The sequence below is a fragment of the Watersipora subatra genome, chromosome 9 (assembly GCF_963576615.1).
Source record: "Watersipora subatra chromosome 9, tzWatSuba1.1, whole genome shotgun sequence".
Lineage (NCBI taxonomy): Eukaryota > Metazoa > Bryozoa > Gymnolaemata > Cheilostomatida > Watersiporidae > Watersipora > Watersipora subatra.
Genome location: NC_088716.1, coordinates 50867135 through 50890924, shown reverse-complemented (window position 1 = coordinate 50890924; position 23790 = coordinate 50867135). Strand labels below are relative to the sequence as shown.

General features: G+C 37.0%; 1 protein-coding gene across 1 annotated transcript; it reads left to right on the top strand.

The window, feature by feature from the left end:
- The first annotated feature begins 7209 nt into the window (after nt 1-7209).
- LOC137405446 (vigilin-like) lies at nt 7210-22561 on the top strand. The gene is made up of 21 exons (XM_068091711.1): nt 7210-7252; nt 7971-8040; nt 8187-8408; nt 11212-11436; nt 12304-12510; nt 13140-13373; nt 14300-14575; nt 14711-14878; nt 15323-15499; nt 16522-16740; nt 16826-17044; nt 17192-17338; nt 17476-17634; nt 17727-17861; nt 18538-18756; nt 18955-19116; nt 19314-19512; nt 19628-19797; nt 19967-20191; nt 20395-20613; nt 21784-22561. Exons 3-21 carry the CDS (start codon nt 8217-8219, stop codon nt 21994-21996), a joined length of 3765 nt encoding a protein of 1254 aa, XP_067947812.1. The 5' UTR covers nt 7210-7252; nt 7971-8040; nt 8187-8216; the 3' UTR covers nt 21997-22561.
- The last annotated feature ends 1229 nt before the right edge of the window (nt 22562-23790 follow it).

The window sequence follows — 23790 nt, the reverse complement described above, 5'->3', positions numbered from 1 at the left end:
TACGCAGTGGCCACACTGACATTTGTATTTAGTTTAGACAGAAAGACTAACTATTGGCTGTTGCTAGCTTCTTTTACTTTACTTGATGTGGTGCGTTATGTCATTACATTATGTCATCACACTAAGTGTTTGTTTCACCGTAGGTTCAAAAATATAAGAGTGTCTCTTGACACTCTTTGCTTTGAGTAGTCAGTAAGGGATCTATCAGGTTTTTCAATAGTGACAGCCTTAATGCTGCTGCCAAATATTTGTAGTAAATTGCAGGCAACACGATAATTTATCTAGATGGTCTTTTTCAGTGTTGAGCTTCGCTCCAAAGAGACTGTTCTTAATTTTAATTCTTAATTCCAAGTTTAATATGAAATTACTTTACAGATGTTATTCATTATACAGAAGACTGCATTACAACTTGTATGTAATTTACAAAAGATACCACCTTGTTTTATATCTTCTACCTTTTAGTTTATTTGTTTAGACAGTGGATATTCTCTCACTACCAGATATGTTAATCTTATGTTACTAACATTGTTGGATTTAAAGTACCAAATGGTTTAACTCCTTCATTCATCACTGACATGTTTCAATTCTCAAGTATCAATTATCTTTGATAGTCAGTGCAAACTATGTCCTCACTATATGCAAAAATATTATGAAAATCAACCGTGGCAGTGAAACATTCTGATCTGATAGTCATGAAAATACCAACAAAAGTACAGTATTCAGAACATGGATAAGCAAGCTCAGAGGTGTGACTGAGTTCAAATCATTTATACCACTGTTTCTGAATGAATCAGCTTTCTTGCCCTGTGAAGATCTATTTGAGGAGATCTAGGGTGATTACCAGCAACAAAAGACAGAGATGCCGACTGGATTTAGCATTGGTTGCTATACTATGTATGTACTATATACTATACTATGTATGGAGAGTTTTGTGAGTGTATTCAACAAATTGATGAAATGGTTGGCAGACGTTTACTTGTCTTACAAAGATTTATTGATACTGTTGGGCAGACTCACACCAATCCATCCACTGGGCAAATGTTCAGTCATTGACAGCGTACCAAGTACGAAAGTCCTTCTTATTTCACGAGCATTAAGTTCTAGACCCATCAACAAAATAAGAATTTCAGTGAAATAGCTACTAGATTTTCTTCAAGTGTGAGCCATAAATTTAACAATTCAGAACACTTTACCTGCTTTTTAAACCTTTGCAAATACTGCACATGCAAATACGTGTAAATGTCCTTCTACATGTGGCATCCTTTTATTGTACATGTGGAGATGCAATCCTGGAATCTGTGAGAGATGAACAAGAAATGAATGCAAAAAACTGACTGGGTGAGAATTAAAAAGCAAAGTTAAAACTTCTTAGTCCAATCAGTGTCAGGATAGCAAAATGATGGAAAACACTTATTAACAATTTTATATAAATAAATGATGATAAATGGTCAAATCTTATTTAATAGTTAGAGATTTGTTTAAAGATATTCTTCAGATACTCCATTTCTCTCGCTTAATTTAACCAGCTCATCTCAAGAGAAATTTATTATCAATATATTGTGTGCTCCCATTCAGACTCTAGTGATGAGACGGACAGTGTATTGCTACACAAATGCAGGCCACTGAAAACCGTGATCACTCTAGTGATGAGACGGACAGTGTATTGCTACCCAAATGCAGGCCACTGAAAACCGTGATCACTCTAGTGATGAGACGGACAGTGTATTGCTACACAAATGCAGGCCACTGAAAACCGTGATACAAGTGATACATATAGAGTAAGTGAACCTCTTACTCGAAGAAAGTTACTGGCTTCACTCAACCAACAATAAAATTGTTGCTCTTTGTGTTCCTTGCAGGTCATATTAGCAAGCATTGTCAAAACAAGAAAGTGAGAAATGCAACTGGGGTAATATTTATGTCTAACATTTGTCCTCAAACAACCTAGTAAGCGAGATGCTTCTGTTCTTACAGTACGTCTACATGAAATAAAGTCTAGTTGATAGTGGATGTCAGCGATCAGTAGTTACAAGTAATTTAGTACACAAGTTAGAATTGCCAATAATTGGTTGAACTATTGTTATATTTTTTGTAATTAGCATTTTTTCCGCAGTTATTTTAAGTTATACCATGAATCTTGTGTTAATTTGAACTTTCTGGCTCCTAGTAAACTCAGCAAGTTATGCTTAGCGCGCAACATTTTGAGTTTTTTGTAGTAAACGCTGGCTTTTCCAACCTGTTGAATTAATATTGGTAGATTTTCAGAATCAATACTGTTAAATGGTTCTGAAAGCATTGTTTTTATATGATTTCAAAGAACTAACTGTTTTGTCTTACAGCATCTTACATGTTTTGTTGGGTATAAATAGAGTACGTAATAAGTATTCAGTCAACATATGATCTGTGCATTCACTGGGTACAGAGCCTGTCAAGCAATGCAGTCGGCAGGTGTTATTGTGGCAGCTTTTATTTATCAACATTTGTAATGGTTTCACTGAGAAACCTTTCACACCGATTATAAAATACTTTTTGAAAGAATTACTTCTGACTTTTTGTTTAAATTGAGTGAAAGAATGATTACTTGTGATCAGATTTAAAGGCTAATCTCAAAACAGCTAAAGTGAGTTTCTGCTTTATTATCATTGTGAGAATGATACATGTCAGTTCTACGTGGTGCCTTGGTGAGGTGAATGTAAATGTAGTGAAGAAGCATTGTGAGAGTATGCAACTGCATTGCATGGTCGTGTCAGAGCTAGCACGTAACTGCAATATGATTCTTGAAAAAGATGAGCTTCTCCCTCTGGAGAATCTGCTATGACTATGTTGTTCTGGTACAACAGTTTACCAAAGACTCAACACAAATCTCAAACTCAACTACCGGTACATCCAATTCTAACAAAATGAGATGTATTGCTAAATCCTTACATGATTTGAGACCAAGAGTAAGTAAAATCAGGCAATCAAAAATGTACTATAGTTTGTTGAACAGGCAGGGTAACCGACTTACACTGTAGTTTCTCAGTTAGCGGTAAACATGGACAGCATGACTAGACACATGAGGATACCAAACTCTGTTGGCGACAGCAAGCAAAACACCAGCCAATAACAGTAGACTATAAGCTAAACTGTACTTCAAAAGTCGTCTATGTGCATAAAATTGAGGCAGACTAGAAATAAAAAGTAAAACTGATACTAATAGCCTCTCCCCGTCTCACAAAGTTGCAGTTTGTAAACTGTCTTGGCTAGTAAACTTTGTTTAGTAACTCTAGAGATTAGGGAGGGAAATATAGTTGAAAAAGAATCATTAAGCTGCTAAGCTAATCACTAAGCTAACTTCTTGTTTAAAAATACAAGTGTTATTGAGCAGTTGTCATTGATAGCCGTGCAATGTATGCAATGCAATGCATGCATTGTAATGCATGAAATGTAATGCATGCAATACAATGTAATGCGTGCAATACAATGTAATGCATGCAACACAATGTAATGCGTGCAATACAATGTAATGCATGCAATGTAATGCCATGCAAAGTTAGAGTTATCCAACAAACAAAAATTTACCCAAAACAAAATATAGTGCAGAGAAATTAATTTTGGCAGGAATAAAGTTTGTTGAGCAGTAACTTTCAAAAGCATTACCTTATTTTGCACATTCAGCTCTCTGTAATAGCAAACAGGTTATGAACCTAATCCTATGAAGAGAAGGCTTCTGTACAGACTATAACACATATTAAAAGGAGCTCAAAGAGACCTCTGCTTAGTGCCTGGAGGTTTTGCAGGTTAGTATGCACACGTAATTAGATTGAGAGTTCAATTTTAATGGCAATTGACCTCGAAGTAAATTTTTATCACAATTTGAAATTGCAGTAGAATATACAAAATCTCTACAGAATTTAATAAGTATTGATTGATGGAAACATAGAAATCAAGTGAGAAAAGTCATCCGTTATATAACAAAACTAAATGAATGCCCAACGTTGCACGAGCCATAAAAAAGTTTTGCTTAGAAAGTTTATTTTTATTCAACATATATGAAATTTACCACTTTAACTTTTAAATGAGGGTATTTGTTTATTTCCGTGTGTGTCCGGCCAATGAATAATTTAAATATTTGACAGCTCAAAGCATAACTAAAACAGATTGTTGAGAAAAAAAGAGTGCAACTCGCAGGGATCAAACCCATAAATCTGGCAGATGCACAGATGTGAAAACCGCACTACCAATAAACCATGCAGCCAACTTGTCACATCGTAAAATAATTGTACTTATAATTGTTATGCGTCATGATCTCTCACTTAATCATGATCTTCAAGTGTGCTAGCACTCACCAAACAGTTATGGCAAGTAGCCAACAGTATTGCGAGGTGGCTGCGTGACTTAATAGTTAGCATGACTGTATGCAACACCGAAGTTTCCGAATTCAAGGACGGTGTGAAGGTTTTTTGTTCAGTATTTCAAACACTATGACTGGACATAAGACAAACAAGCATCTTGATTCATATAACAAGATGTAATTCTCATCACACTATCACAACAGGAAATAATGGTTCTGTTAGTAAACACGAGTGTGTAAATGGTATGCTCAAGATTATGGTGCTTCTTGTATGCACTCTCATCTGTAATCCCTCTCAACTGTCTTGTACTGTCATTGTGTAGTGATCCCATGTTACTGCCTCTACAGGAAACCATGTGCGTTCAGAACCAGTGAGGAATTTTGTTATAGCTGTATATCTTGGCTGAACAAAATTTGGCTCTCCTCAGAAATATTCGCTTTTGAATATCTTCTGAGCTGAAATTAATCCCTTCTGTGGTAGTTGAATTTGAGCTATAGTGATTCACTTTTGAAAGCATATATCTTAGTTAGGAATTTTTCAATTTGACCTCTTATATTTCGCAATGGCCTTTTCACAGGTTTGATTGTCCAATATTAGTATTGATGTTATAGATTTTGAAAAAGCAAAATGTGACCGTAAATTGTTTTTGTTCTAGTTATAAATATATTTTTAACACAGATTTTAACGAGGCACTTCTAATCTATGCAAACCACAGAATTAGTAGTTTCAGGTAAGTAGTTGCTGCATGAGTCACCAAACTGGTTGAGCACTGCAATGTTTTAACATATGTTTAAGAAGCAAGTGTTTGCTGCTTTGAATAGTCAGTAGGGAATCTATCAGGTCTTTTAATAGCGACAACTTTCATCCTGCTGCCAAATATTTGTAGTAAATTGCAGGCAACACGATAATTTATCTAGATGGTCTTTTTCAGTGTTGAGCTTCGCTCCAAAGAGACTGTTCTTAATTTTAATTCTTAATTCCAAATTTAATATGAAATTACTTTACAGATGTTATTCATTTTACAGAAGACTGCATTACAACTTGTATGTAATTTACAAAAGATACCACCTTGTTTTATACGATCTACCTTTTAGTTTATTTGTTTAGACAGTGGATGCTTTTCTACTTCCAGATATGTTAAACTTATGTTACTAACATTGTTAGACTTAAAGTACTGAATGGTTTAACTCCTTCGTTCATCACTGACATGTTTCAATTCTCAAGTACCAGATATTCACTGAGTGATGATTTTATTTTGTACTTACTAAAAGATGCACTCAACAATTGTATTGCTGTCTTTTAATCTTTTGTCAAAAGAGATAAGATGCATAATTAAACCTACTAGTTTCATGTTATTCTAGTATTAATGTTTGACACCGCATGACAATACATTTCTTTTTATATTTTTGGCACCACATGTAAAACATCTTTTCTATGAAAATGATGGCTGATCAATGTTTATATTGCTCGGGCTAAAGTCTGTTCATATAGGCTGGAGTATACTGGCTGGAAAGTGTACTTATGTTAAAGCTTTTTCAACGTTTTGTTTGTCTTTTTGGATACAGCTGACAACTTGCGAGTAACGGCAGTAAAAATAATTACTCAAGAATTTATTACAGACTGCAGCAAGATGTTTCAGTTGTTGCATTTAGTCTTTGAATACGTGATTCTCAGTAGCATAATCTTTATAATGGACACCAGGATGCTTGCTGACGTTCATCATGCTTTGTAATATTCACGTTTTGCAAACACGAGCTTGATAAACAAAGCGATTGACTCACGAATGTTTTTAGAATGCTTGCAAAGACACAATTTTTTTGCATAGGTAGAAATTATCTTCTCCTAACTAAATCAAGCATTGTGTTCAACATTTATACCTAGCAAATACATAACTTCTATATGCATGTATGAGATGAGCTTTGACCATCTTAATTTAATTGACTGTGACAAGATTTCTAAACATGTTTCATTGTTGGTAAACTTGCCAAAAATATGATCCATTAATTTTACGCTTCAGCGGTTTTGAGTTGCTAATTGGTTTGTACCTAAGACGAGATGCAATGATGACTTGAAACAGCAAAAAGCATTGTACCACATTAGACGGAAATAATATCTTAAAATATTTTTGTAATCATGCTAAATAATACATATTTGCCATGGAAATAAATGAGTATTCTAATAATACTATACATTTAGTATCATTTACAGCGCAAGCTGATTGCAAAATCTTCAGATCCGGCAGTTGTAAAAAAAGAAGTGAATATTGTAAATATTTATTAGCTCAACAACAAAATATCTAATAGACTGTATTTATCATTCAATATTTGCGAACAAAATGGAGTTTGTTTCGAAGGCTTATAAACTCAACTAAACTTTCGCCACTGAATTAGGTATGTTGCGGTCTATTTATGTAAAAGTTGTCTTCTCCAGTCTTTCGCTGTAAAATTTTGGATTCGTGTGCCCTTGAGAAGTTTTAGCTCTGTATCGTTCCATAGAACCTTATCTTCGGTGACTAAATACCTTCGATTGCTAGTTTTGATTGAAATGCGAAAGGCTAGCTATCGACCCGAAATTATTTACTTTCGCCGTTTTAAGAGTTTTAAACTATTGTACCTTGTACATAGACTGATCTAAAACGTTCTAAAAAAGTGAAGGATAAGCTTCCGCATAAAAAGCTTTTACCTGAAATGATGACATTTAGGTAAATGTCTTTGTTTGCTAAATAATATTTAGAATATATTAATATTTACTATATTAATAAACAATTTAAGTTTATTTTGTTACATTATTTTGTTAACTAGTTGTCAGAAATCAAACATAATTTTTTTAATGGGCGTGTCGAAATGCTTGCCACGTTGGGCGGATTAACAAGTTTCAACGTACACATTTAACGCACATTAGTCGTCAACAAGATTCTTGTGAGTGGTCATCTATTTTACTACTTTATGACTCTTCCTAACTGAAAACTAAAGTGTTCAATTTACATATCATGCTTGTGACTAATTGGTTGCCTAATGTTTTATATTGTATATTTTGTTGATATATGACGTTGACGATTAGCTTAGAAGGAATTGTTAAGAATATCGCTTCATATCATTGAATGCCGAGCCAAAAGAATCCATTTGAACTTTTTTATAGACATCAACATAGCTCTATACATAACGGTTATTTGTTTTGTTGGATGCGCATTTTTTGATAAATTGTTGGTATGAGTGCAGTTTTAGGGTAGCTTACATGTAAGAGTTCTAACCATAGGATTACCCAAATATGGCCACAGTTTATTTTATTTTACCGCTAGTGTGATTGCCCGAAAAGTTAAAAATTGACAGATAATTCATGTTATCACTGTTATATACGTTAGAAGTTTCAATTCATCTTGCAGAACTGCTTCATTTTTTGTCTCGTATATGCTCTAAGGTAAACGTAGTCGTAGACTATTTATCGATGCAGCTTTTGAGGTTTGAACAAGAAAGAATGCACTTATTGTATCTAGATTTTAAGCAAAACGTTTTAAATAGGTGAAGATATATGTAAGTACAGTCTTAAGTTGTGTTGCAATTGTCAGTCATAAGATATGGTACCATACAAGTCAGATGGAGATTAGCTGTACACTTCATGGTTATTTATTTGTTACAGAAAGAATCACCACAGTGGCTTCCAAACAACATATCAAATCACCTTAGGACGGATTTCCGGACGCAGTTAAGTAAGTAGCATAAATTTTTTGGGCTAATCTAAGCCGAAAAATCATTACGATTGCAAAGTTATTGTAAAGTTTAGGCTAAACCTACTAATAACTAGAATAGCCATGCTTATGTGGCCTTACGTTAGTAACAAAATGGCTGTTTGCAGTTCTGTACGACTTGGAAACGTTAACCGACCATGAGTTCAGTATCAGATAACGGTACAATGGAGGGTTCGGAACAGTACGGCGATGCCTTTCCTACACTGCCCTCTCGCGGTAACCCAGTCAACACTCAAGTTAATGGACGGGCTGGTCCTGCGAGAAGCAAGAAGCCTGGGGCCAACCCCAGTCCTGCTGCTCCTCACATCAAAAGCTCTGTCGTGACTCAGGTAGAGCTTAACATTTCTAGTTTTTAGGATGTTTTAATAACATATGAATGTATATTCACATCAAAGGTTACCTGGCCCACAAGTTTTAATTGCACTTATAGCAGCTGATAACATAATAGATCGAGTTTTTGTGTACTTTTGACCAAATACCAGGTTTTATCAACATTTGCAGAATATTCACATAAACGGTTATGATGCTAGACAATTATATTTAAAACCAGTCACTTTTTGACAAAGATTATTGATCTGCAGTTTTTAATTATTCATGAAAGCAGATGAAGTGTTAATAGGTTTTAAACAATTGAATTCTGAGAATCACTAATTTGTACAGACAATTTTTTATATTTCCTAATTGTGTAAAGGAAGAATTTTTTAGCTATTGTACTCCCCAAGGTGTAAGCTCTTGCCGATTGGTGTAGATCAATAACTACCTCTCAAAAGCAAATGCCGGACATATAAAAGTGACACACGTTTATTTCAGTTGTTTGTATCGTATGCTCCGACCTCACTTTATAATTATCTATGAGGTTGGGCAACAATGACAACATGGTGACTAGACGGGAAAATGTGTAAGAATGGTGAAACAAGGGATTTTCCTCATTTTTGACCAATCATCGGCTTTTACATCATAATTCATAAGTTTGTGTTTTGCCGGAAAAATTACAGTTTCGTGTCACAGCTTTGCATTATGAGTTTATTTGTCTTTAGTACTGTTTTTAGTTCCAACATTAAAACAATTTCTGAATAGCGAATTATCATGATTATATTGGTAAATAGAGAATTTAAAATACTGCTAGTTAGCATTTAAACCATTTTCTTAACCCATTTGTTACCGAAGATGAGTGCATGTTTGTTACTGTTGTCTGCCGTCACGACTGCAGATTAATTAGATTTACTAGATTACACTTTAATAATATTTACTAAACACCGATTTGTTTGAAAGAATAAATGCTATATATCACTGCGCTAAATACTGGCTCTAATTTTAAGTGTCATAACTTGTTTATTCAGCGCCAATCGATATCATCATAGCAGAGAAGTCCTATTGTAAGTAGATGGCTAAACAGGTTTTTGGTTGAATGAAATTCTGGAATTTCTGTTGCATGAAATATTTTTCATACAAGTAATAACTGGGACTTGTTAAACATTTGTCTTAAAATCGCTCAGGGAGTTGTGACACACAACCGTTAGTGCTGTGAATGTTATTGCCAAATTGTTGTCCCAACCAAATGTGTAGAAATATTCTGGATGACAATGTTCGGTGTCGTATTTTTAATATACAGTGCAACCTCGGTTCTCGAACACAATCTGTTCCAGAAGGTTGGTCGAAAACCGAGTTGTTCGAGATCTGAAACAGGTTTTCTCATTAGAATTAATATGTATAAGTTTTAATCCGTTCCAAGTCGATTTAACAACCTCGGTAATTTATTTTTTAACATTTTACACCATAAACTGTACTTTATACTATAAATAAAAACAGGTAGATGTAGATCGTGTTTAACTTTAACAAAAGATTTTTTATCTATGAGGGTTAAAAAAGAAAACAAAAAGTAAACACTTTATATGTTTGCTCTTAGGACATCAAAAACATTAAAGGTTACGATACAATACAAAAAATCGCAGAAATTGATAATAAAACAGCAAAAAAATGCAACAGATCAGTTACATCAAAAATCGTGTGAAAGAAGAAAATAGAAACATCAATGGCCGGTTTACTTCAATCTTTGAAGATGAATCCTCCTCCAAAACAATTTAGAGTAATTCGACTGGAGGAGTTGTGTCCCTAGAAAATCTCTTCGGTAAAGGCGACGTCCTCCCAGATGGCTTCTTTTTGTAAAGAATTAATGTCGTGAAACTTCTCCCTTTTTTAGAACCTTCCGAAAGTGGCTCCTATCTACGTTAAACGTATAAACATGCTGTTTCCGGAACTGTTGCGAATGTTTAATTCAAATGCGCATGTTCCGGTTTGGTCAAGAACCGAATTTATGGTCGAAATCCGAGACAAACAAATCTCAAGTTTTTTGGTTGAAAACCGAGCTGGTCGAGAAGCGATGTGTTCGAGAACCGAGGTTGCACTGTAGCTTGAAAATTAAGCTTATGGCTCATTCCCGCAACTATAAAAATAATATGAATTCAAAAAATGAATGAATAAAAATTTTCAACTTGCTCCTTTATAAGGATATTGTAAACTGCAACGCTCCCATGGGTTACGTCATCCCTTGTTTTACAGATTTTTTGCCTTATGCTGTGGAACACGATGTTTTTCTGTCCTCTGGTTATGGCATTTTTCACTATACGATATCAACAAAAATGTCTCAAAATTCACATTTGGCGGTCGGTGTGCTGCAGACGTTAATATGTACAAAATGTACATGTATGTAAAATTTGGATGTTTTTACCAATAGTGTTTGCATTAAATAGTTACTATGGGTTTCTACACCCTCCTACACAACATTTTCACCCTACGAAGCCAACACTGGAACGAATTTATGTCGAATGGCGTGATCCGCTGTATTTAAAAAATTCAACAGTGCCGAAAACTTGTGTTGGGAACTGTAAGTTTGTTTGGGAGGCATTGACAAGTTGGTTTTTATGAGACACGAGTATAACCTGTGTTAAATGCTTCTACACCATTTTGGAAAGTTTGCATTTGTTTTTAACCGATATTCAGTGATTTTATATTTTCAAAGTATACGATTTTATCAACCGTTACTGATTAGCTGCACAGAAAAGTTGCAGAAAAGATTGTTGGTCAAGTCTTCGTTTTATTAAGTTTTATTAAGAGTTGTGCTATCTTTATTAGGTGTTCTACGTGCCACTGGAGGAGCGACGTTATAAGAACCTTGATCAACCCTTTAGTTCTGACAGGACTGCTCAGTCTCAGGCTTGCCAGCAGGTCTCTAAGCAGCACGGTGTTGATGTTGAGACAACCCTGGCCCGCGATCAATCCCTTACCGTTGTGTTGACAGGCAAAGCTGATGCAGTCATGAAGGCTAAGCGTGATGTCATAAATCGACTTCAAACTCAGGTTGGTGGCTCAACCGTTTTTTTTTCAATGGCTGAAGTAAAGGAATGCTGAACTGTCCGGCCTCTGAAGTTTATGGAATTTATCAAATTTGAAGATTTGCCTAATTTTGTTAATAACCGGTTATCATTTGTTCTTTCAGCCTAAACTCAATGTATGACATCTAAATCTTTCCAAATTCAATATATAATTTGATTAGTTTGATAATTGTAAACATTTGTTAGTGTTTACAGCATTTTTACCTTTTCTGGAAGCGATAAGTAAAATATTTGTTAATTGCGATGAAACATGGTTCATGTCATAGTATGGATCTGCATTAGCTATTTCGTAAATGACTTTTTAATAGCTTTAAAAAAATAACTGAAGAAAATATTACATATATCAAAATTATGTTGCCAACCTTCATACGACTTTGCATGAGTGCTAAAGTTATCACCTTGATGTTCATAAACGCACCGAATGACATTTTAGTTTTGATTCAAACGTGGTCTGGCACGCGTCCGGTAATCACTGCTATACATTTTATGAGGATTCATCTTATAAAAAAATTTTCTTTCATTCTCTGTGAATAACTCAACGACCGGTAAATTAGACGAGTTAATTCTTAGCGCATTCGGTCCTTTGAAATCCCTCAAAAATTCTCCTAAGTTGTCGGTGATGTCTTTGGTGTATCATTTCAGATGAACCCTTCAGTTGTTTTACTGTATGGCATGCTATATTGTCATCTATTTTTAGCGTATCAATCTATGCGTTCTCAGTGCTATAGTTACTATGCCTTTGAAAGATGTGTTGCCTACATCTGAACCTACATTTGCAATGATTGACTTGAATAACCTCTTGACACAGCATTCTCAACACAATGTTCTCTAGGCCCAAGTGACCATGAACATACCAAAGGAACACTACCGTTACATCCTCGGTGCCAAAGGTAAAAAATTGGCAGATCTGGAGTTGGAAACGGCTACTAAGATTCTCATTCCGAGGCAAGAGGATTCGAGTGAACAGATCAGGATAACTGGCAACAAAGAGGGTTTGGACAGAGCCATGCATGAAATCCAGCTTATTTCTGATGAGCAGGTTGGTGTATAGGTATTCTGCACGAGAGCTTCGCGATATGCCGATTTAATTGTTTGGTGTTGGTTTTTAAGGTGAGGATTTGAAAATCGTGACAATTGAAAGAGCTATCGCCACTATTGAAAGAGCTATTGCCAATCGTATAAACGATATAATCGGGCAATCGCAATTTATTTCACACCTGACAATTTTCAGAGAGCGATACTAGAACTAAAATGCACTAAACGTGTGCGTGGCCTTCCATGCACACGTTCATGAGATGTTTCAATTGTTTTATACACAAAACAGTTTCTCTTCAAATTGAAATCCACAAAAACCATTAACAAAAAGTTAAAGAGTATTTTTACATGAGAATAATATCACGATATATCGCGAATCGTTTATTTAAAATATCTAATTGTCTGGTGAGGTTTGGAAATTACAAAGTTCTACTCTGCGCATAAACATGGTCTTGTCAGTGTAGTCACTAAGCTGGACATTAGCGGGTCGTTCACCTTAACCTCCAGTGAACCTTCTCATCCAGCTTATCTTGTGTCCTCAGCTAATTCCTTATTATTCGCTTCATTCAACCTAAAATTATTTTGTTTTACAAGTTTTAATCACACTGTCTTCACCTCGAGTTCTCTTTTTAGGCCAAGTTGGCTTTTGAACGGCTGAGCATTCCCAAGATTTATCATCCATTTATTGCCGGCGCCAGCAACAGTCTGATGAAGCAGTTACAAGAGACTACGGGGGCCCGTATTAACATTCCTCCTCCGAGTGTGATGAAAGACGAGCTGACCGTTGCCGGTGAGAAGGAGGGTGTAAAAAAGGCTGTAGATGAGATCAACCGCATTTACAATGACAAGAGACAAAAGTGTCAGACGGTAAGTTTACCGTTTGTAGATATATGATTGTTGTGTTTGCTCTGTCTTCTCTTACTAAACTAATATCTTCAAAGTAGTTTCATGCAGTACGCATTACCAAAGTAATTACAGATGGTTTTATCGCAGCTATTTAAAGTTCATGTTTTGAATAGTGCGATGGTATCAGGTTGATATCAATACTTTAGAAGTTAAGATGTTGGTTGTAATCGTCTATCTGTAATCGTCTATCCACTGAGAGTTTTATTGTGCCAAGATAAGTACTTATCAGTATATATATTGCCAGAATTAAAATATGTGGGTTACCATGTTGCTGTATTTGAAACTTAGTCTAAAATGGCTGCCTGTTGAACTCGTAGAAGGGTAAGGGGCAATGTTGCAGTAGCGAGAGCCTGTGATTGGAATCATTCTTGTGAATGAACTTGACTCATCCAGATTTTGAGAAACAATAAATTAGTATAGTTGTTTGCTTTGTGAATCTAGTTTTCAATATAGGAGACTACCGGGGTTTGTATATGTTCAAATTGTTTTAATGTTCCCTCCCCTTTTCTCTCTGATTAAGTATAATACATGTGTACATGTGAGTTAAAATCTCGCATGATGGAGCGTATTGCAGTATAGCTGTATAGTATAGCTGATATAGCATCGATTTTAAACATACAATGTTCACTATAGAAAGATATGCTTGAAGAGTAGCTCGTTCAATATGAATTGGGCAAGTTTTTTGGTTTAACAAATTACTAGTTGAACGTGTCGCGCATATATTCTATCTTCCAGTCTCAATATACATTTATGGCTAGAATTGTATGATTAAATGGTCAAAATTGTCGGATAGTCTGAAGACCGATAGTTAAGCGGGCTACTAGCTGACTAGTTCCAATCGTGATTTTCTTTTCAGCTATGACTTTAGCTATGACATGTTATTGCAGGTGTCCGTTGAGGTAAACAAGAAACAGCATAAGTATGTGGTTGGCCCGAGGGGCCAGGGGCTGCATGAGATCCTCGGTGCGTACCAGACTAGTGTTGAAGTACCACCACTCGACTCCGACTCGTGTACAGTTACGTTGAGAGGAGAGCCAACCATGCTTGGTGCTGCCCTTAGCGCTGTTTATCAGAAGGCTAACAGCATCGTCTCTTTTGATGTAGATGCTCCTTCGTGGCTCCATCGTTTCATCATCGGCAAGCAGGGTGCCAATATTAAGAAGGTATTTGGACTGATTATTTCGCTGTTGCTAGTAAAAGAGCTGTGTCATGTGTGTAGTGCAGTAGTCCTCAGCTGTGTTATATTGGGAATTGTTTGTTTCCTTTTGGAGCAGCTCATTTGACTATGTCTCTTGCAGTTGATGTCAGAAGTGCCAAAGGTGCATATCGAGTTTGCTGATGGGGTGGACAAGATCTCTCTTGAGGGGCCTCCGGAGGAAGTGACTGTTGCGCAAAATGAGTTGGAAAAGATGGTTGCTGAACTGAAGAGAACTATGGACTTTGCAGAGATTACCATCAACAAAAAGGTCAGTAAACTTGTCAGGTATCAGCAGTTATCCTGACACCAGTTTTTGATTGACTTGCATCATTTATGCTTGGAGTAGCACAGGAAAGCAGTCTGTTGACAAGGAAGTGCCGTTTCATTTCAAGACAAGGAGTTGTCGACTCGCTTACGTAAATGCCTTGGTAATTGACTGCCTCTGCACTAGTCGAGACTAGCTGCACGGTGTGGTACCGCGCGGATGTTCCTCCATTTTCAACTTATTTCTGGTGTCTTGCACAGATTCCATCATGCATGTACAGCCTTTTGTTATAAGGCAATGTTTGGATTCCTTTTGGGTTGAATGAATTGCTAACAAAATTATCAGATTTGGTTACCTGGTAATCATAATCTGCTCTATCTTTCCATCTGGTTAGTGGTACTATTTGTTATATTACTATCACTGACCTTGTCTATTTGTCTTCTATAGTACTATCGGAATATCATTGGTAAGGCTGGCAGCAATCGACAGAGACTCATGCAGGAAACTAACACCAACATAAGAATCCCCGGTGAGGACGAGCCCAGTGATATTATCAGGATTGAAGGAGATCCGGCTGGTGTTAAGAAGGTCAAGGCTGAACTCTTGGAAATGGCTAAGAAAATGGTAAGCTAATCTGGTTGTTATTTAACATGTCAAACATTTACAGTAGATGGTCCTATAACGTATACCTTTTATAACGTAAGTTCCAGATAACAAAAGAATTTATGCGAAGTTTTTGCTTCCTACTACGTAAAAAATTCCATATAACGTAAAGTGCCAAGTCAGGCGAGATCTCAAATTCAATTTGAACATTAATTTATCTCGCCCCACCTGCAAAAGAAAAACTGACGTGCGTATAGCGTTATACTTATTATATACACTGTATATACAACTTTCGCAACCATCTAGTTCATCGTGATAGATCGCCAGATGCTTCGACAAAACAGAGAATAGGGTAGCTGCACATTGTTCATAAATACAAAGGAGATCGATTGGTGCAGGTGTTACAGCGTCGGTCCACCAATCCGAATGTCACGAAATGGAGTACCGTCGAAATTTCTCTTTTATTCTAACCTTGACCCCTGGTTGCAGATAGACGAAGAACAGATTGTACTGCTTTTTGTAAATATACAAAATATTTGTTAATAGTTTTGCTTTGCAGAGTACACTTTGCTAAAAATAAAATCTTTGTAAATAAACGTCAAAGATGTGCGTTCTCCATCAACTTATTGTAGATTTACCGCACACGTGGTCTATAAAACCAGTGAAATTGATCATAAAAAGGAAAAAAGTTGTCGATGCAAACAAATAATGCTGCAGTTATGGTACAGCCTACAAATTAAAAAAGTTAAGTCAAGTTTTCTTTTTGTAAGCCCAAAGGGTGAGTTTAAAAATATCTTGGAGCGGAATAAGCAATTTACATGTATTTTACTGTTCTTATAACGTAAAATCCCTATATCGTAAACGTTCCTGGAACGGATTATTTACGTTGTAGGAGCGCATCTGTACGGTTAAGGTGCAGTTTACGCCTGTACAGCCATTTTTATCATCGTCATGTCATTGTAAACCTTTGATTTCAACCATCCAGTATTGGGTTTGTTTATATCACTCACCTAATGTATTGAACGAGCATTATTTCTTTGCAGGACAATGAAAAGTCACGAGACATACTGATAGAGCAGCGCTTCCATAAGCAGCTCATTGGACAGCGAGGAGAGTCAATAAGGGAAGTGCGAGAGCGATTCAACCAGGTGCAGATTTCCTTCCCAGATTCAGGAACCAAGAGCGACATCGTGACACTCCGTGGACCGAAGAATGATGTGGATGAGTGCTTTCAGTACCTTTCGAAACTTTCTAAGGAAATGGTAGGTTTCTCATTTTTGTTTATTGATCTATGATTTTGATGACGTGAAATCGTGATTATAACTGTTCCTTCTTTTTCCTTATCAGTTGCTCAACAACCATGTGGGTGAGGTGAAGATATTCAAGGACTTCCACAAAAACATCATTGGTAAGGGAGGTGCAACGATAAAAAAGATCAGAGATGAGACAGACACGAAAATAGACCTGCCCAATCAGATGTCCAACTCGGACATGATCACTGTGACTGGTCGCAAGGAAAATGTTGCCAAGGCTGTTGCCATGATTGAGCAAATCCAGAAGGAATTGGTAATAATACGCGTTTTCATCCATTCTCATTTTTTAAACCGTGGCAACAGTCTGTTTGTTTCAAAACCTTTGCAACAATCTTTTCCGAACAAGTTGATTCCTAGACTCGTCTGCGCTTTCTTGTAATAAACTGATTTTAAATCGTAGGCGAACATTGCCGAAGAGTTTGTGACTATCCCGCACAAGCTTCATAATGCTGTCATTGGGGTGAAAGGCAAGTTCATCAAATCTATTATGGAGGAGTGCGGAGGGGTGCTCATTCGATTTCCCGCGGAGAATGTTGCAAGTGACAGGGTAAGCGTTCACACTAAATCTCATGTGTACAGCTTTATTTTTAGCAGTGATGTATTTGTTGTCCGCATCAGTCAGAGAACTAGTCATCTACTTCTGTCTAGTTTTTCTGTATAGCGGTTTATCATCCATAATCCCAGGTGGTTATACGGGGTCCAAAAGATGATGTTGAAAATGCTAAAAGGCAGTTGTTGGAGCTGGTGGAAGATCGTAAGATCAACAACTACACCGCTGAACTTAGAGCCAAGCCAGAGTTTCATAAGTTTCTCATTGGACGACACGGTGTCAATATTCGAAAGGTGAGGACAGGTGCTACATCCTTTTGAAATCAGTGTTGTCAGATTCCCTGCACTGTTGTTGATAGATACTGATTTACCTGGTCTGTTATTAGGTTAGAGACACTTATGGAGCGAGAGTTATCTTCCCAGCAGCTGCCGATGACCAACCTGACCTTATCGTGATTGTGGGAAAGCAAGAAAATGTGGAAAAAGCAAAAGCTCAACTTATGGACCAAATAAAAGAACTGGTGAGTGGCTGCAATACGTGAAACATGACGCTGTGTTTCCATGATTTGAGTAAGTTTGGAGTTGCCCGCTGCCCATCGACTCCCACCCTACCCCATTTCAATGATTTAGAGCTGCGCTATAGATCTTTCTAAGATTCGTGATATCCCTCAAACAAAACTTGTTCGAATAGACTCCTTTTGTGTCACAGTTCCTTTTTAATTTATGCGTAGTCAACTAGTTGTTCTAAAATCTGTTTAGTCAAAAAAATGTTTTGTCATCCTCGTACAAGCAACCCATCCTTGACGCGTTAATATAAAGGCACAAAGTCAAGCAGAAACAATAGTGAGTAGCAGTAGAACATTTTCATAGCAGAAACCCGCGTGGTTGCAAGTGGAAGTGTGCTGAAATTTTTTTACTTCCACTCGGAAGAGCCTTTATTCGTTCAAATCTATTAACAGAGAGTGTCTCATTTCTTTCCGTTTCGTTTATGTGTAAGTACACTCACAACGAATGCCGTCGCACCAATTTAGTAAAATAGAGTCGAATGCGTTGAGATTTTACTGTTTCTATGATGCGGAGTGGAAGCGACTTCAAAACCCATTTGAAGCATGGAAACAGTGTATGTTGAAGCAGTGAAAATTCGGTGCTTGTTTTTGTCAACTATCATAATTAATAATACTAAATGTCTCCTTGCAGGAAAAGATAGTGGAGGATACCGTGGATGTTCCTGTCAAGTGGCACAAGAACTTTGTGATGAGGCGTGGTGAGCTACTGACTCAGATAGCTGCCGACTATGGTGGAGTGAGCGTGAGTCTGCCTCGCAATGGTTCATCAAGTGAGACCGTGAAGCTGAGTGGTGCCAAAGACTGTGTTGCCGGAGCGAAACAGAGGATTCTTGATATCGTAGCCGATCTGGTAATATTGAATTAGCTTCAGTTTTTTGAAATCCTTGACTGATACGTGTAGAATCTTGACCCCTTGAATGTTGTTTAATGTTGTGTGGGGTTTACCTTGCAGAAAGCACAGGTGTCTGTGGAGTGTGTCATACCTCAGAACACCATAGGAGCATTATGGGGGCTAAAGGTGTTTAGTGTTGTGTGGTTTACCTTGCAGGAAGCACAGGTGTCTGTGGAGTGTGTCATACCTCAGAAACACCATAGGAGCATTATGGGGGCTAAAGGTGTTAACGTACAAGAGATCACGAAGCAGTTCAACGTTAACATCAAATTCCCTGAGAGAGCTAGGCAGGCGCCCACATCGCCCACAACCGAACAGGTTGGCTAAAATATCCTCGTCTGTTTGTGGCTATAATTATACAGCGCCTCTGAGTGTAACATAATTTTTAATTTTGATATTGAAATTTATGTTTGCATTTTTATTGCCTTTTACAGTTTGGTAAGTTGTATTTTAACCTCCGTATTTTAATACATGGTGCTTTGAGATGAGTTGTTTAGCTGCTGAAATTGCTATAGGCTGAAAATGGAGTCGGTGCAAAAGATGCGGGGGAAGAGGAGACAGCTGCCGAAGGTGCCGCTCCTCAAGACATCATCATGGTTAGCGGGAAAAAGGATGATGTTGAGGGGGCTTGTGAGGCTCTGCAGGCGTTGGTTCCCATCACCAAGGAGATGGACATCGCCTTCGAGTTTCACAGATTTATCATCGGTCAAAAAGGTTGGCTTTCACTCTGAGTCAGTCTCAATAGATGTAAATTCTACTGTGAGTCTTTTCTGGTTTTTTTTGCCGCTCATTGGGTTCTAACAGATAACGGATGGTGGGCTTCTTTTAGGCAAAGATATTCGGCAGATGATGGACCAATTTGATGTGAACATATCAATACCCCCATCAATGCAAGAGAGTAATACTGTTAAGGTGTCTGGAATCGAGGCTAAGGTTGATGAGGCCTTAGCAGCTTTGGAGGACAGAGTCGTTGAGCTCGAGAAAGAGAAGGAGGATAAGGTATGAGAGACATTAAATCTTTACAATATGCCCAGACCCATTAGAAGATTTGTTATCATTCATCAATTATTCAACATGGAATATTATTTGCGCTGCGTAGAGCAAACTCTACTTTAAATGTGACAAGTATTTGCAGGCTGTTGTATTTGCTGCAAACATTGTTTTACAGATGCTTAGGAGTTTCACTCTGGACGTGATGGTTGATGCCAAGTACCACCCTAAGATCATTGGGCGAGGAGGAGCTGTCATAAAGAAGCTCAGGAATGACTACCAGGATGTAAATATTCAGATGCCCAACAGGGACGCTGCTGAGCCAGAGAAAATAAGCATTACAGGATATGAGGCATCAGCTAATGCTGCCAAGGATGCTATTCTCAAAATCGTATCAGATCTGGTGAGCACTTTAAAAATTTGGGAATTCATTGGCTCATTCGTAATTGACTTAGATAGGAAATGATATCCACACTCTTTCAAGATTTATCCTTGTTGATCGATTTTATCTGTTTAAAGATGCGTTTTACTCTGCAACTAGTCTACTTGCTGTGTAGTAAAGTTTAAACAGTCTGAAATTACTTTTCTACTTGTGATATCTTGTAGGAGTCGCTGACAACTTTATGCATTGATATTGACCATCGCTGCCACAACCGCATTATTGGCTCCCGCGGATCTGCCATTCGCAAACTCATGGAGCAGTTTAAGGTGGATGTGCGCTTCCCGAGATCATCGGATGACAATAAAAATTTGGTGGAAATCACAGGTGCTGAGGATGATTGCTACGACTGCCAGGATGAGCTGCTAAACCTTGAGGAAGAATATGTAAGTTCACACACACACGTATATATATATACAGTATATATATATAAGTATGTATACACCTTGTTCATCTACATAGTGCAGTGATGATAATAGGGCAGACAATCTTATACCTACAGGATGACATTATTCGCGGAGTTAAATTTCCCGAGAATTGTCTTTTCATGCATATTCACGGACTAATTTATTCGCGGATAAAGACATTTGCGAACAAATTAATCTGTGAATGCGGCTAGCAATAGAGTAAAACCTTTACGCGCTTATACCGCGTGAATGGGTCTCTATTTAACTGGGAAGTTTATGTCGATCATGCTAAGCTTTAAATTTCTGGCTGCATCCAGAGGTTTTCATGAATATTCATTGATTTGGAGGCCTTTTGTGAACTAACAACTTATGAGTTATGAGTTTTTTCAACGTGAAGAACTGCAAAAGAGATTTTTGCGATGACGATGCCGTGCCAAATTCCGAATGACTTGTGACAGTCTTGAATAGTTTTGTAAAGAAGTGTGATACATTAGCAATGGGCTTCACTCAAAGCCCCGGCGATGATTTTAAGAGTTTGGAACTCAGCTATGTTCACTAACTCTGCCTAGCGGCTAGTTTTTAATTTAAGGTAGTAGCTATTCTCATGAGATACTGTCTTATTTATGTTTACCGTAAGATCTTATCTGTTGTGATTTACTGAAAAATATGTTGCCAAGCTGTAAACAAAGAGGTGAAAAGTTAGTGTTCAGGTTTTTATGTTGTTTAGCATGTTGCACTTTCCACTGACTGCGCTGTCCACCGCATATTGTGGATAAACGCAGGCTTTATTAAAAAATGAAGAGGTTTACACCAGACGTCATAGCGGCGCATTCTTATCTCGCTTAGAAGCTCGGTTTTTAAAAATAGGAATGACTTAAGTGTAGAAAATGTTAAGAATGGAATAGAGTGCGCGGCATTCCCTCTTGCATCATTCACAATTGCGGTTTCCATCTTCCGTAAAACATTTGATGGAAAATTTGTGAGAAAACTAATTTGACTTGAGGGTTTTTGCAGAGTCCATCGTGCAGATGACGCAAGCTTGCGAATTAACCGTGTCATGGATACATACCGCTTGTTTTACCTGTACATGTTCCAATGGGATTCTTAGGTGGCCTTTTCATACTGATAATTGCAAATATTTGGTGACAGATGCAGGATATTAATGAACGGGAGGAGATGAATCAGTTTGTGAAGCCATCCAGACAAGAAGAGAAAACGAAGAAGCCTGGTCCACAGAAAGGATTTGTAGTTTCGGGAGCGCCGTGGGACCCAAGCAGCAATGTAGATTTCCCAAGTATTGGTTCATCAGCAGCACCGGCAGCAAATGGTAGTAGATTTCCAGGAGCTTGGGGCAAGAAGTAAGGTGTATATAGGGAACGGAAGGTGTGTCTGCTTCTTTACTAAATTGTTCTCGTACATTGACAGTCATTACAATTTGATTACAAAAATTTCACTAAACAAATTGTTTTTGGTGCTTAGGCATATTATTGCCAAAATACCGACCAGTTTTTTCATTACATTCTGTTGGTAATAGCGTTGTGGGCCATGTTTGTTATTCTGATAACGGATTTGCTACGATACAGCTGTGTGTCAATTTCAACTATGCATTACTTTTTATTAAACTGTCGTTTGCATTCTTGCAACCACTTTTTACTTTTGAGTCTGCCAAAATCACTTGTATCATTGATTGTGTGAACAAGTTTTTCCATTTTTGTTTATGTGATGGTGAACCTCGTAAGTAAGCTTATTTATTATGTATAAAAACATATTTTGGTCTCAATATTTCTATGTGTCTGAATGTGCGTGGCATGAATATGCCCAATTTGCACTTTCGTAGTGTCACTATCTCAAGGCGGTGGTAATGTTCTCTACTTTTCTTTAATTTCTCAAGCGCATTTATTGGAATAAAAAATTACAATATTTAAAATTTGTCTTTGTGAGTTTACTTGGTAGCCTATGATTGCTCGTTGTTATTGTTTCACATGTTATTACTGTCCGGACAACATCTGTAATTGTGGCTTAACCTGTACAACCTTACAACTATCATAGCTAACAGAGCTGATTTTTTTTGCAAATTCCTGTGTATGCAGCCAAACCTTGAGCCATGATTGCTTTGAGATTTCCCAAATTTTTAAATCATTTGAAATTCCAGCCAATGTTTCATGCTACTTACGAAATATTAGGGGCAGTGTCAGCCGTTTCATAAGTGAAAGTAAATGGGTTCGTGAAAATTGAAACGGAAATTTAAGAACAAAAAAGTATTGGAGTAAAGTTGATTTAAATTTAGTTTAGTTGGTTTAAATTTTGACGTGTTGAAGGTAAATTAAGTTATGCCACATATCCATATCATCACTACCACTGATAAGTGTATGCTTCCATTTGTGCGTCTCTAATGTACATTAACGAAATCCTCTTCACCTAATTAATTCAACCTGTCAGTTATAACTTGGCTTTTTATGTCTCAATTCTCACACTGTTCTATATAATTCTTTTTGAGTGTGAAATTATTTTCAGTATTTCTTAAGTTATCGTACATTTTTGGGACTCTTGAATGAATTCCAGTGTATTCTTACAGGAATATTTTCTTTGCTTTATGCGTCTAATGGACGGTAATCTCCTTCAAGTATAGAGAAGGAATATATAATCTTCTAAGTACATCGCTTCAAAAATCATGCATTTATATCTTAACTGTACATCCTGTTAACTGGCTCACCTTATGTTGCTAATGAGTATTTACTACACAGCTATGTATCTATACATTGAAGTGTATATAACCATTGTCTGCGAGTTAACTGTTTTCATATTGATAAAGTTTATATATTACATGGTGTGTAACGTAAGACCGGAACACGATAACAGTGAACCTTGATCTTTGGTTCTGGTCTATTCGGAGATTGGCTTTACAGTTCATTTGTATAAGCATTGTGGTAATTTCTACTTAGATTTGTCAAGCTATATTGCCTGTGATCTGTATGAGCTTTTTGAGATTGCGATGTAAGTCGATTCAGCACGTGTGTTACTAGTCATACTCGTCTTGCATTTTTTGTGACAGGAAAGTCTGTCCCTGAAGTACATATATAAAGTTCAAACTTTTATGAATTAACTGACACGGAATAACAAAATCTGATGCATATATTATTAGGATCTCCATTATTA

Excerpts from the sequence above, each read along its gene's own strand:
- LOC137405446 (XM_068091711.1), top strand. The coding sequence starts at position 8,217 with ATGAGTTCAGTATCAGATAACGGTACAATGGAGGGTTCGGAACAGTAC. Across the intron at positions 11,437-12,303 it reads TAAATCGACTTCAAACTCAG|GCCCAAGTGACCATGAACAT; the intron begins GTTGGTGGCTCA and ends AATGTTCTCTAG. Across the intron at positions 15,500-16,521 it reads TGGAAATGGCTAAGAAAATG|GACAATGAAAAGTCACGAGA; the intron begins GTAAGCTAATCT and ends ATTTCTTTGCAG.